General features: G+C 49.3%; 1 protein-coding gene across 1 annotated transcript in view; it reads right to left on the bottom strand.

Moving 5' to 3' along the window:
• LOC144809499 (sodium- and chloride-dependent betaine transporter-like) overlaps positions 1-14,106 on the bottom strand; it is an 887,191-nt gene that overhangs the window by 60,544 nt on the left and 812,541 nt on the right. The window contains exon 12 of the mRNA XM_078673718.1: positions 1,956-2,058. Within this exon, the coding sequence (XP_078529844.1) occupies positions 1,956-2,058 (103 nt within the window). The remainder of the gene's footprint in view (positions 1-1,955; positions 2,059-14,106) is intronic.

Below are 14,106 nucleotides of genomic sequence, written 5' to 3'. Positions count from 1 at the left end.
TGGAAGGTGGACCATACTCAAACAGATCAGTTGAGCAGGATTCCTTCCTGCCTCTCAAGATCTTTCTCTTCTCCTTTGCTCCACTCTCCTATTCTACTCCTGGTTTCCAGTGACTGGCATCTTGGATGTGGATGCAATGGCAGTAATATGGTCATAGAAGCTGCTTTATGCCTTCGCCCTGTTTCCTCTAATTCATAAGTTACTCACGTGGATCATGGAAGAATAAATTGAGGTCATTGTAGTAATCCCATTTTGGCCAGGAAGGAGTTGTTTGACCCTCTTCAAAATATCTGGTAACTCACCCTCCTAGGAGACAACTGTTAGTACCACCCCCAATACATCATCCCATGCGCCCTATCCAAAGAAGATACGCTCTATGGTCTGGAGACTGAAAGGATGCAGTTACAAAGAATAGGGTTGCCACAGCATCTAGCGACACTTACTCTGGAGTGTTGCAACCCAACTTCTCCTAACACTTATGGTCCATGGGTTCATAGGTACCATTTTTAAAGCACTAGTTTGCTGCGGCATCATGAAACTGAAAATAGCTACACAAACATACCACATCAGCATCATACTCTCACAAAATAAGAGGTTTTTAAAATGTTCTTGATCTGAAGAAAGCATTAGAACATTAGGACTCTGTGTACTTTACCACTGCTGAATTGTGGTAAAGGTCTTGCACTCTTTCTTCCAAACATAGAAAATTGTCCAACACCTGAATGGCATATTTAATGTACTTGTGACTCCCAAGTAAAGGGTAGTACATGTACCCAGGGGCTATAAATGAAAGGCTACTAGTGGACTGCAGCACTCATTCTGCCAACCACTAAAGTAGTATTGTAAATATGACTCAAGCCAGTCACTGCAGCCCATGGTGCAGTTTTAAGCCTTCCTTTTTAAAGTCTATAAGTCATCCCAAAGGCATGCTCTAAAGACTCACAGGGCAAGGTGCATTGTACTTAAAAAGTAGGGAATGTGTACTTAAGTTCTGCATGTTCTGGCAGTGAAAAACTCCTAATGTCGTTTTTGCCCTTGAGAGCCGTAAAATACAATTGCACCAATTTCTAGTAACATCTTGAGTCCACTTGGGATTAAATACATTATTTGTATTGAGAGCCCATGATATGCACCTTCAGACTAAATTGCATCTTGCTTACAGTTCTTACTTAAAGGCTAGCTTTATCCAACTTACTACATACGCATCTATCTACCAACTCATCCTAATATACTGAGGAACTGGATCTGCTCAAGATGCCGCCAGTGTGGCAGTAAATATCCCTACCTCCCAGAGGTCTAAGGGATTACCTCTGATCACCCTCTGTAATCTTTATGGGACTTATTTCAAATTGTGGGGATACCTGGAGTATGGTACTAGAACACAGTAGCTTAATTGTCATCTGACACAACTATTGTGTCCTAAATATCATTTACAAAAGCATCACACATTGGAATTAAAAAAAATCTACACTCAATGTAGCAATATTTTGTAAATGATATTTAATCTCAGATATTTATGCCAGACATGCTTTTTGTTATCTCTTCTGATGTGCATACCCTGGAGGAATAGTGATTAATAAGTTGCACCTGGAATAAAGCAAGTCATTTCCCTTCTAGGTCAAGCAATGGGCCCTTTTCCACCACATCTACCTCTTCAGCACCTACAACAACACATGGTAAATTGAAGTGGGGTTTGGTGTAGATCAAGAGCCAAGTGTAAGAGCTGGGGCAGTAGGAGATCTCAGCAAGTTATGGCAGTGTGAGGGGAAAGAGTTTTCTGCCTCACCTCTTCAGAGGGATACCACTCTGATCAACTTGTAACAAAGTATGGTCTAAGGAATAGTCCATCCGATTCAGGAGGACCCCAGTTCATATCTGCAAGACTCCAGGACTTCAGGAAATCTCCATGATTCTGTACATGTAGTCTCTACAGCAACGTGATACATTTTACTCACCATATACCCATGCGATGCAGACAGATTCAAAAATGGCAACAAACAGCAAGCAAGTGCCACTGGCTGCATAATAATCGAACAGCTGGAAGATGTACATCCCACCCTACAGAGGAAGAAAAGCACATAGAGTGGTTGAAGCAGCAGCTTGAAATAATCAATTGCAAAGCGAACAGTTCTTAGCCATTAACCTTTTGTCAATGCTCTTTTTGATCTTAGATGCAAGCCACAAATGTTCTGGAATCTGTGGTGTCCATCTTTGAAGAGTTTGTGTAACATAACAAAATGCATTCGAACAATGACTACTCGGATCCTCATGCACTCTTGGCTGCAATATTTGAATGTATTTTGTACTTTTTTGCAAATATAAATCAAAGACGGACACGGTGAATGTGTGCACATCTGCAGTGTTGAAATCTGAATGGGATTTGTTAAAAGAAATAAAACCTTTGTCAAGATGTGTGCTGCACATTGATGCACCTGAGCACACTCAAAACTATGATTTAAAAATATTTTAAGATGGCTACAGGCTGATAGCACAATGGGCAGATATTTTTTTTTTAAAAGGCTACTTTGAAGCACAAAAGGATGCAAAGGGGGAAAAAGGATTCACACGAAGGAGGGGAATCATGGCAACAGGCAGATAATATAAACCATAAACCCTCACTACAAATAAGGTCTGGCATAAGCAGTGGAAAGATGCATTAACCAATTAAAACACTGTGAAACTAAAATACTTTTGGCAGGACAAACAAAATAATAGGGAGGCAAACCACTGAATCAGAAAAAGGTTAAGTGAGTAGAACAAAACAAGTATTCAGCAGGGGGCAGACCCGAAGCTGACTTTAGGTGTATGTAATGCATCTCAAATACTAAATCTGCCTATAAACTGCTAAATCTGCCAGTAGTCGAGGACTAAATATGGACACCTGATTTTGTACATAATCGAGAATGTGAACTATTTTAAAAACAGCCTTCTTTGACTCTATGTTAAATTTAACAGGTCACGTTAAACCTAGGGATGGGTGGAACATGATGAGTTTCACAAAAAAATTCCGCAAGATTCTGCAGAATTCCGTGAAGGGGTGGAAATAGGCACATCACGTTGCTAATGCTGTTACTAAGCACCGGGAGCCTGTTCCGCATGGCAAAATCAGCATGAAAGGCACCATTCAGCTTCTCGTGTTGATTTTGCTGCCGCTTGGGCAGAATTCCTACTTGAGTGCCAACTTTCAGGCCGCAAAAGGCCGCAACCTAATGTGACGACTTGCTTTGGATAAATCTAGCTGGGTTCCCTCCTAGCAACCGAAAATTGCACTAGGGGATGCAAAATCTTGCTTGTAAACTTACTGTTAGAGCACCACGCACGCAGAAAACTCCACCACGCAACGGTTGGCAGAATTTGACTTGAACTGCATGTTACAAGCATAAGGCGGAGTGGCCAAAACTCTGCATACTCCACAGGCCAGGGCAGAATATATTGTCCACCCCTAGTTGCACTGAGACAACCCAACAGAATTACTTTGACTTCAGCAGTACTTACTACTTATTAAGTTCTGTAACAATTGTCAATGCCTTCCTCACTCAAGGCATCTGCCCTGAAGCTTACAAGACATTCCAGATACTCCATCTCCTAATGAAACCTGCAATAGATCATGATGAACTCACCAACTACGAGCCCAGCGCTCACCTACTATTCATCAGTAGAATGATTTAAAAGGCAGTGTATGTTCAACTCCAAGTTCATATCAGTCCTATCCATCTCCTACACAACTACTAGTCTGGCTTCAGATCACACTGGCACATGGAGCCTGCTATCTTACACATCAAACAATGTGTCTGCAGACCACAGATGAAGATGAATTCCTCCTGATATTGTTGGCTCTCTCAGCTGACTTTGACACAGTCAACCATTCAACCCTCATACGCACCCTGGAGGTCAAATGGTATTCACAGGCAATGTCCTTCACTGGTTCTTCTCTTATCTTTCCAACCAACACCAGTCTGTTCCTATGAGCACCTCCAAGTCCGAAAAAATGCCTACTACCTGCAGAGTTCCACGGGGTTCCATACTGTCTTGGTTCATCTTCAACCTATGCATTGATTCACTTGATGACCTACTTACATACAACAGCAGCAGGGTTCACAAATATGCGTTTGATACACAACTCAGTTTGAAAGTATCCTAAGCTTCAGAAATTCATTGCCTCAGACACTGCCTGCATATCATCCACATCTGGATGTCCAACAACTACCTGAAAGCTCAGCCCAACCAAGACAGAAATCCTGTTATTTGCCAAAAATAACAAACATGGCATAGGACACACCTGGCTCAATGACATCAACCCAAATGTTCACTGAATGCCAAGTGAATTAGATTCACCCTCAATAGCAAACAAACCCTTAAGGAACACATTGTCAACAAAAAACAAAGACAGGGGCGTGGCCAAGATGGCGCCGGAGTAGGACGCTTCTTTGAGCCTCTCCGACGCCGTCCCAACAAAGCACCTGAAAGCTGGGTCTAAGCAGTGCTGTCCGACGCTAGACGGACGGCGGAGGTCACCGACGCCTGGAGGTGCGGTCCGGTGTTGGTGGAGGAGCGGAGCGGGGACTGCGGCGCTCGCCGACACGGAGTTGGACTGCGGCCTGTGGAGCACCGGTCTTGCGTGCTGGGGGGGCCGGTCTCGATTTGGGCGGAGCCAGGCGCGAAGAAGAGGCGACCCGCGTTGGCGTTCCTGCTGCGGCCTGTGGCCCTGCCGAGGGGCGGAGGAGACGTCTTGCCGTGGGGTCTCCCATAAGCATACAGGGAGAGGCCCGACGGCGCTGGCCCACCGGAGCGGAGGGGAAAGGAGAGCAGCGCTCAAGGTCCCGCTGGAGGCAGCTGTCGGAGCGGCAGTTCGGAAGAGCCGGAGAGACGACGGTGAGCTGCTCCCCCCCCCATCCAGACCATTGAGCGTGCCGGCACTGTGGGGGAGAAGACAGCAGGGGTTCTGGGGGCTCAGGACTAACGCTTGGGGGCCGCCGAGGCAGGAGCCGGCCTGGAGCACGGGCGGAGGCAAACCCTATTTGGACTTTACCGCAACCTCTGCCTGGGGTGGTCGCTGAGCCTCGTGACCCTGCCTACATCTCTGGGACAAGCTGCGGAGGCCCATAGGGGATTCTGGTTCTGTTAGCGGGGGGGCCCCTGCACAGATACCTGAGCGGCCCGCACGGCCTGGCCGCACGGCTGCCTCACCTCTGCGTGCGAGGCTGAGTGGCGGTATTGAGCCGCCATTTTGACTGCGCCATCTCGGGCGGCCGGGCCCTGCTTGCTCCTGTGGCCTGGGCTGCTGTCAGGTGGGCTTCGCGATACCAGTGCGCCCCCCTGTGAACTTAGGGCCGGAGGAGGTAGCCCCCCCCGCCCTCTACACTCTCTGGCTTGCGGGCTACCTGGTCACCTACTGTATAGCTACAAGAAGTGCCTATCACGGGAGGAGTGGTCTCACGCCTGCTAGGATTCCCCGGGGGGGAGAGCTACGCCGACTGCCAGCGCGGGCCCTGCTTGCGCCCCCCAACTGAGCCCCCCAACTGGGCATCCGGTGCGGAGGAGGCGCCTGATCGCGCACAACAGCGGGGGACCCACGATGTCTAACGCATTGCGGAGGGGGAAGCCGGGGAAGGATGGTGCCTCCAAGTCTTCGCAACAACCGGCCTCACCAGGAGCCAGTAGCTTGTCGAGACAATCGGACGATGAGACGCCCGCCACGAAGGCGTTCATGACTGAGCTCTTTGCTTCCATTAAGGAGGATATCTCGGAACTCCGTTCGCAATTAGCCTCCGATCTTCGGGAGGTGCGGCGGGATGTCGATGGGATCGGTGAGAGAGTGGCGACATTGGAAGACCACGATTTGAGTGTGGCGAGCGATGTGCATCAATTACAACAAGATGTCATCCGCCTTACTGAGCAAAATCTGGATCTGCAGTCCCACGCAGAGGACCTGGAGAACCGCTCCCGAAGGAATAACATTCGTGTCAAGGCGGTACCGTGGGAGGGAGAGGCAGGAGACCTGCGTGGGTACGTCCAGGCCTTGTTCGTGCAGATTCTGGATGAGGAGGAAGTTACAGAAATAAGGATGGACAGAGTGCACAGGGTGGGGTTCCCAGGCGAGGGGGGGGACCGCCTCCGGATATCCTCGTCTGTGTGCATGACTTTCAGGTGAAGGAGCGGATCTTGCGGAAGGCTAGAAGCATATCCTCCTTGCAATTTAGGGACCATCGTCCGCAGCTATACCAGGACCTGGCGGCGTCGACGCTTCAGAAACGGAGAGAGTTCCGACCTGTGACCGCCTTCCTACGGGACCGCAATATCTCCTACTCCTGGGGTCATCCCTTCCGCATCATATTTCGCTGGCAGAATCGACTGGTCCAGATCAGATCCTTGCAAGCGGCGAAGGATCTTCTGGGTCTTGAGGACATCGCGCCGACTCAGGTGACCCACAACTCGTCACCGCGGAGACGACGCCGCTCCTCTTCCTGGCATAGAGTTGGTTCCTCCCCGGAGCGGAGACGGCCGGACCGCGCGACCAGTGAGCAGGAGAGGGGAGCTGCGGTGGCTTCGGTGGCCTCCGCCACCGTGACTGATTCTCAGGAGAGCTCTGGAGCGGCTTGACCCCTGTTTCGCTGACTGTCGTCGGAGGGGCTCTGGCCCTGAGGTTCTGGGGGATCGATTGTACTTTTGGAGAAGACACCCCGAACCGTGGCCTGGGGGTCACCAGGTGGATCTACTTGCTCCAGTATCAGTCCGAGGGGGCCTGACAAACTACGGTCTGTTGGACTGATGACTATCCGACTCAGGTTTAGTACCTGGATGGGTTTCTTGTTGTTCTTCTGTTGGGGGGGAGGGAGTGGGGGGGGTTCTGGAGTTGGGGGGCTTGTGCTCTGGGCTGTTTTCTATTGGTTTCCGGTTTGAAGGGGGGGGCTGAGGGCGGGGGTGGGGGTGGAACCTGGGGGGGGAGTGCAGGGGAGTGTGATGGCGGCGACATGTGTGATGTGGGGCATGTATGGTGGTGTTGGGGGGGTGTCGGGGGAGTGCGTGGGACAAGAAGTGGGATTGTTAGAGTTCTTGGAGGCTGCCGATTATTGTGCTGGTGATTGGGGAGGAGGGGTGGATCGTCTTACCAGGCAACATTGTTGGGTGGGCTCGTCTACGCGGGGGGGGGGGTCCCTGGAATGCCTACTGAAAGCTTTGATCTTATGGTTCCACTATGCCTGTTAGTATAGGGTCCTGGAATGTTAAGGGCTTGAATTCGCCGCAGAAGCGTCAGAAAGTATGGAAGTATTTGAATGACCACCAGTTGGATATCATAGGGCTACAAGAAACCCATTTGGCTCGCAAGGACGAGTTGCGCCTCCGACATAGGGCTTATCCCCTTATATACAGGGCTTCTGCATCTTCAAAACATAGGGGGGTGGCACTCATGTTCCGTGCTGCGTTGCACTTCCAACCTATTGACGTGTGCGGTGATAAGGAGGGCCGCTGGCTGATGGCGAAGGGCATGGTCCTGGGATGGCTGAGTACGTTTGTGGTGACTTACCTGCCCAATGCGGGCCAAAATCAGTTTTTACAAAAGTTGTTGCAGAGAGTGGGAGACTTTGCTGAAGGCCACTTGTTCCTCCTAGGGGACTTTAACCTGGTGTGGGATAAGGATGTAGATAGCTCTGGGTCTCGTAGAACTGACACAGGGGTGTTTTCGGCTCCCTCGCAGCAGCTGGTGGGGGAGCTGGGGTTGGTTGATGGCTGGCGCTTTTTCCATCCTACCACACGAGACTACACTTTTTTTTCACATGTACATCACTCCTACTCCCGTTTAGATCACATCTTCATTAGCCAGGCCCTTAGAGGAGATGTTCTCGATGCCACCATTCTTCCACTTTCGGTGTCTGACCACAGTTTGCTGGTTCTTAGCCTTCGTTGGTCGTCGTCCGGCGGCGGACAACGGAAATGGTATTTCCCGGCCTCGGTGCTGAGGGATGACGCCTCTAATAAGGCGTTGCGGAAGGCCATTAGGGAGTTTTTTTACCTCAACCCCATAGCCGACACCTCGGTATCCAATACATGGGATGCCTTTAAAGCGTCTATCAGGGGCACGTGCCTGGGTCTCAATGCTAACCTCAACAGGTTACGACGTAAGGACCGTGAAGAACTGGAATCCGAATTGGCGAGCCTCGAGCGGGCGCATAAGCTCAAACCCTCGAGGGTGACCCTCCGTCCCCTGACCGCGGTCCGGGGGAAATTGAGGGCCCACTACAACAATAGGGCCAAACTGACGCTGTTGAGACTTGGAAGGCAATCCTACTCTGGTGGGAACAAGGTGGGGAGGCATCTGGCGCGGCAGTTGAGGGATAGGCGGGAACGTGAGTACATCGGGGGTATTCGGGATGCTACGGGTGAGGAGCAGCACAGGGACGAGGCGAAGGGGGCCGTCTTCGGACGCTTTTATGCGGACCTCTACACGGGGGATAGCCTACAGGCAGATGCACAGAAGGAGTATCTGCGGCGCTTACCCCTTCCCCAAATATCCGCAGAATGGAACGAGCGGTTGGGAGGCCCGATTGTCCGGGACGAGGTACTAGAAGCTATCAAGCGGTTAAAACTACACAAGGCCCCCGGGCCGGACGGCTATACTGCCGCTTTTTATAAAACATACGCCCTTGACGTGTGCGACTTTTTGGTATCCCTCTTCAATGACATGGCGGAGTCTGGTTCCTCTCCTGGCTCATTGGCGGAGGCGGTGATTACGGTTTTGCCGAAGCCGGGGAAGGACCCTACCCATTGTGCGTCTTATCGCCCCATAGCACTCCTTAACATCGATGCCAAGCTGTACTCGGCCATCCTAGCACATCGGTTACAAGATCTGATGCCGGCGATAATTCAGCCTGACCAGTCTGGATTTATCAAGGGGCGTCAAACCCACGATAATACCCGCAGGGTGGTACACCTGATAGAAAAAGCTAACCGGTTCCGCATACCGGCGGTCTTGGTCGGGTTGGATGCCGAAAAGGCGTTCGATCGTGTGGACTGGGGCTTCTTGTTTCATACGATGGTAGCCTTCGGCTTCTCGGAGAGGTTTATCACCATGGTGAGGGCTAATTTTTCCAACCCTCGGTCCCGCGTAACTGTGAATGGTCACATGTCGGCGTTTTTCCCGCACTCTAGAGGCACTCGACAGGGCTGCCCTCTGTCACCTCTCCTGTTCGCGCTAAGCATTGAACCTTTGGCTGTGGCGGTGCGGGAGCAGGAGGGGATTCGGGGCATTCCGTTCACAGGGGAGCAGCATAAAATCACGCTCTTTGCGGACGATATTCTCTTATCCGTAGCGGATCCAGAGGGCTCTTTGCCTTGCATCGCAGAGACCCTGCGGCGATATGAGGAGGTAGCTGGTTTCAAGGTGAACTATAGCAAATCTTATATCTTGAACCTTACTCTATCGCGTTCTGAGATAGACCGCTTACGTCCGCTGATGCCTCTGGCTTGGGCCGATACCTCCATTGTCTATCTGGGGGTCCATTTGACTCAGACTGTGGGCAAACTATTCGCGGCTAACTTTCCACCCATGCTGGCGAAACTTCGAGCGGAGCTGGAGAGGTGGAAACCTAAGTTCCTGTCATGGCTGGGTAGGATCCACGCTGTGAAGATGGTTCTCCTTCCTAAATTCTTGTATTTATTTCAGGCCTTGCCCATACCTTTAGACAGCGACTACTTTCGGCGTCTTAAGACGCAGATTCTGCGATTTGTGCGGCAAGGGGGCCGGGCGCGTTTTTCTTTTTCAGTATTGCGCCGGCCGAAAGCGGAGGGTGGAGTGGGACTGCCTGACTTACAGCTGTATTATAAAGCGGCGCAATTGAGGGTCCTGGTGGAGTGGTCGCAGCAAATGTCTGACAAACACTGGCTACACATGGACCGGAGTGTGGCAGGCAGGTCGATATGGGACCTGGCCTGGAAGCCAAAGAAGGATCGGCCCCGGAACGCCTATATTAGCACGCCCACGGGTACCACGCTCAAGGTGTGGGATACTCTAGCAACGGATGAGCGCTGGACTACGTTCCCATCGCTGTTCACGCCTGTGCATTTTAATCCGGCTTTCCCACTGGCGTCTCAGGAGGGAGCCTTTGATGTTTGGAGAGAGGGTGGCTGTAGGGCTTTGACCCATCTGTTTCATGGTCGGGATCCACTTACATTTGCTAACTGCATGAGGGATTATGGGGTACCCCGGTCAGACCACTATCGCTATGTACAATTGCTCCATTGGGCTATGTCGCCAGGGGTGCTGGAAGCGGCTACGAGACCTCCGTCGCCCTTCGAGGCTTTTATACTGCGGACATCGGCCATGAAAGGCGTCATCTCTTTCTTATATCAACTTTTGCTTAAATCAGCGGTATCGCCTAGGCCACGATACATGGAGCATTGGGAAGCAATGATAGGGAGAGATATCTCCGACAGTGAGTGGTCGGCCTTATGGCGCGATCTGACCACATTCAATCACTCGCTCCATCTCAGGGAAGCCCACCTTAAGACCCTTATGCAGTGGTACTTATGCCCTACCAGGCTTCATCGCTTCTATCCGGATACCTCCGATAGATGTTGGAGGGGATGTGGGCTCCTGGGGGACTTCCAGCATATTTGGTGGGACTGCCCAGTAATTCGCCCATATTGGGAGGAAATCCTCTCGCACATCAGGGACATTCTTAGATATCCTATTGAGGACTCTATGGCCTCGGTGTTACTGGGTCTACGCGATCCCGGTCTTGAACATCAGACACGAGCGGATAAGAAAATCTTGTGGCTGTGTGTTGGAGCTGCCAAGATTACATTGGCTGCTGCGTGGAAAAAGAAGGAAGCACCGGCAATATCACTGTGGCATGCTCGACTTTGGAAACTCCTCAGCATGGAGAGAATGGCGGACATCTTCCTCGACAATTTTAAAAACTTCCAGTTTCAGTGGGGCCCTCTAGTCGCATTCCTCTCTAAAGGCCTGCCATCCGCTGTATGTCCGCCTTCTGTACGGTCCCTGCACTTGTTTCAAGTTTAATACTATTGATGGGATGAGTGTGGGTATGAATGGAGTCGCCGCCAGAGGGGGAGGGGGGGATGGGGGGGTGTTTCTTGTTCATGGGTTACTGAGGTACATATTAACAAGGCCGGAGCCTATGCAGTTATGGAATGCGGAACTGCGTCTGCCTGACCTTTCCAACGCTCGTCCATATAGCTGGACGCATGGTCCTGATCGATGACTCCTGAGACATTCTTCTGGGTTCCGTTATGCTTATGATACCTTGTAAAGCTTTCTTGCGCCCTTGTGGGCTCTGTATGGTGCCTTGGTAACCTATTTGTGTTCTCTTGTTTCCTCAAACTACAAATAAAAGTTTTACAACAAAAAAACAAAGACAGACATGAGCCAGCCCTCTCTTCTGAAGAAAAGGAAACTGTTTCTTCCAGAAGGTGACTTCAGAACTGCTGATCAAGCCCTCATACTCTCATTTTGGATGGTGGTTACACCCTGCTCCTTGGCCTCCCATACTCCACACTGACACTCCTCCCTTAAAGGCAACCTTCACATCGGAGTGCATATCATCCAGAGCGTGAAGAAATATGATCACATCATCTCCATCCTGATGGAACCTCATTGACTCCACTTGCTAGTCCGTATCAGCTCCAAAACCAACAACATCATTTACAAAGCCATCATGCCCAACAGCTCAGCTTATCTTCCAGGAAGCCCACCATCTCTGGTGGTTCTCGGTGACACACCCACAGTGAAAACTAAGAAGGTAAAAAAGTATAGAAAAGAAGGCAGGATGTCTATTCCATCTATACACCCAGGAACTGGAACATTATCTCCATTTCCATCAGAATTGTTGTAACGCTGCTCTGATTTAGACAGGAGTTGAAGACTCACCACTTCACAATGCATTAACTGTCCACAATCCAGCAACCTCTCGTACTTCTAATGGATTGTATGCTTATTCTTTACCCTGTACAGCACTTTGCTGCCTTTTGACTAGATTTGCTTAATGGAAATACCATATAAATACATAAATACATTGACACAAACAATCATTCACTTTGGTATGAAAATTAGGATGCATTTTATTATTACAAGTTGATATAATTATTATTTTCATGAATTGTTCTATTATTAATAGTATTATCTATCCATATTTATTTTTAAAACTATCACTAATGCCATATGATATCATCAGTATGAAATCCAAGAGAATATTCATCACTACCTAGAAACTGGTCTTCATGTATCCACCATTTGGTGAGGTAGGAAGAGAGGAAAGTAGTACATTTCTATTTTTAATAACTGTACGCATAATGCAGAAAAGACACTACTACATAAAGATATTTATGCTATTCTGTTGTCTATGCAGAGAAAATGGGTGTCTACAATAAACTGTGTGTTAGACCGGTCATCCTTGGTGTGGTCTTCCCCCAAACATTTAGGGGCAGATTTATGATAACTGGCGCATCCCCAGGGATGCGCCAGTTATCTTGCGCCGCTGCTCCGCCACCCATGGTGCGCCGCATTTATAATGCGGCGCACCATGGGGCAAAAACGGCACAGATGCGTGACGCATCTGTGCCGTTAAGGTGGCGCATTGCTGGAGTTGCGTCGCAAGCGCGTCGCAGCTCCAGCAAGGCTCGGGGGTGCCCCATCTTTGCAATGCTGCGTCAAGACCTACGCCTGCTTCAAGCAGGCGCAGGGTTTTGACGCAGCATTGGCCTGAAAGTGACTGAGTGAAATCTTATAGATTTCACTCAGCCACTTTTGCGAGGCGCACCTGCCCCGGAACGCCCACCCTGCACCGGAACGCCCACAAGCGGCGCAGGGCTTTACAACGTGACGCATCTAGGCAGATGCGCCACGTTGTAAATCGGTCGTAGGGATGCGCCACGTTTACGCCGCCTTGCGTGACGCAACAGTGGCGTAAACGTGGCGCAAGGGCCTCATAAATCTGCCCCAGAGTCTTTGCTCCTTCTGTTTTCTGAATTTAGTATTTGTAGCCATTATGACTCTGTGCACTTTGCCTCTGCTAACTAGTGCTTAAGTGCCAGTGCTCTCTCCTTAAAACATTGTACAATTGGTTTACACTTGATTGGCATATTTAATATAATTATAGGTCACTAGTATATGGTACTATATGTATCCAGGTCCTGCGAATTAAAAGCTACTTCTGGGCTTGCAGCACTCAATGTGCCACTCACTTAAGTAACATTTTTAAACATGCCTCACGCTTCCCATTGCAACATTCAGTGCAGTTTTAAAATTGCCAATTCGACCTGATCAAGCAAACCTTTTACCAGGCCTAATCCTTCTTTTTAAAACATATAAGTCACCACTAAGGCAGACCTTAATGAGCCCATAGTGTAGAGTGCATGGTATTTTAAAGACATGTTTAAGCGTTACAATGTTATGGTAGTGAAACATTCCTACATTTGTTTTACACTACTGCACTGCCTGTCTCCCGATAGGCTAATATTGGGTTATCTTGTTACATGTAATACGTGCTAACTTTGATTGGGAGCAGATAGTAATGTCAAGTTGGGACTCAAATTAATTGTAATTTAAAATACTGGTTAAAAGTAAATTTTAAGTCACAATTCTAAAAATGGCACTTTTAAAATTAAATTTTTGTGTCCTAACCATTTGATGTTTGTAGCCTGTGTCCTGGATCACTTGACTGTAAATAGCTTGGCAGTTGGTCTTTGTGTATTCCTTTCATACAGCGAGACAAAGGGCGACTGGGTGTTGGCAGGATGGGTCATCGTGTTAAGATGGATGGGGCTGAGCTGTTCCCTGCTCCATTTACATTTCAAAGGGATTTCTCCAGTGGACACACAAAGGAATCTGACACCAGTCTTTTTTTACCTTGACAGGGACAAGACCCAGATGTAACGGTAACCAGGATGTCACCGTCACTTCAAAGGCTGACACCAGGTCTAAGCATTGGACCTCTTGAACCACCTCTTCACCACACTCATGGACATGTGGACATTGCAGAAAATCAAATCTGTGTTCCTGTAAAGTGCTTCGATTTTCTTGGGCTGTGTTTGAGCTATAGAATTCTGCAAACAATACTAAAATAAAGTGCACATCACAATTTTAACAAT

Source organism: Lissotriton helveticus, chromosome 1_1, assembly GCF_964261635.1.
Source record: "Lissotriton helveticus chromosome 1_1, aLisHel1.1, whole genome shotgun sequence".
Lineage (NCBI taxonomy): Eukaryota > Metazoa > Chordata > Amphibia > Caudata > Salamandridae > Lissotriton > Lissotriton helveticus.
The sequence above is the reverse complement of the archived record's forward strand: the minus strand, read 5'-3'. Positions and strand labels throughout refer to the sequence as shown.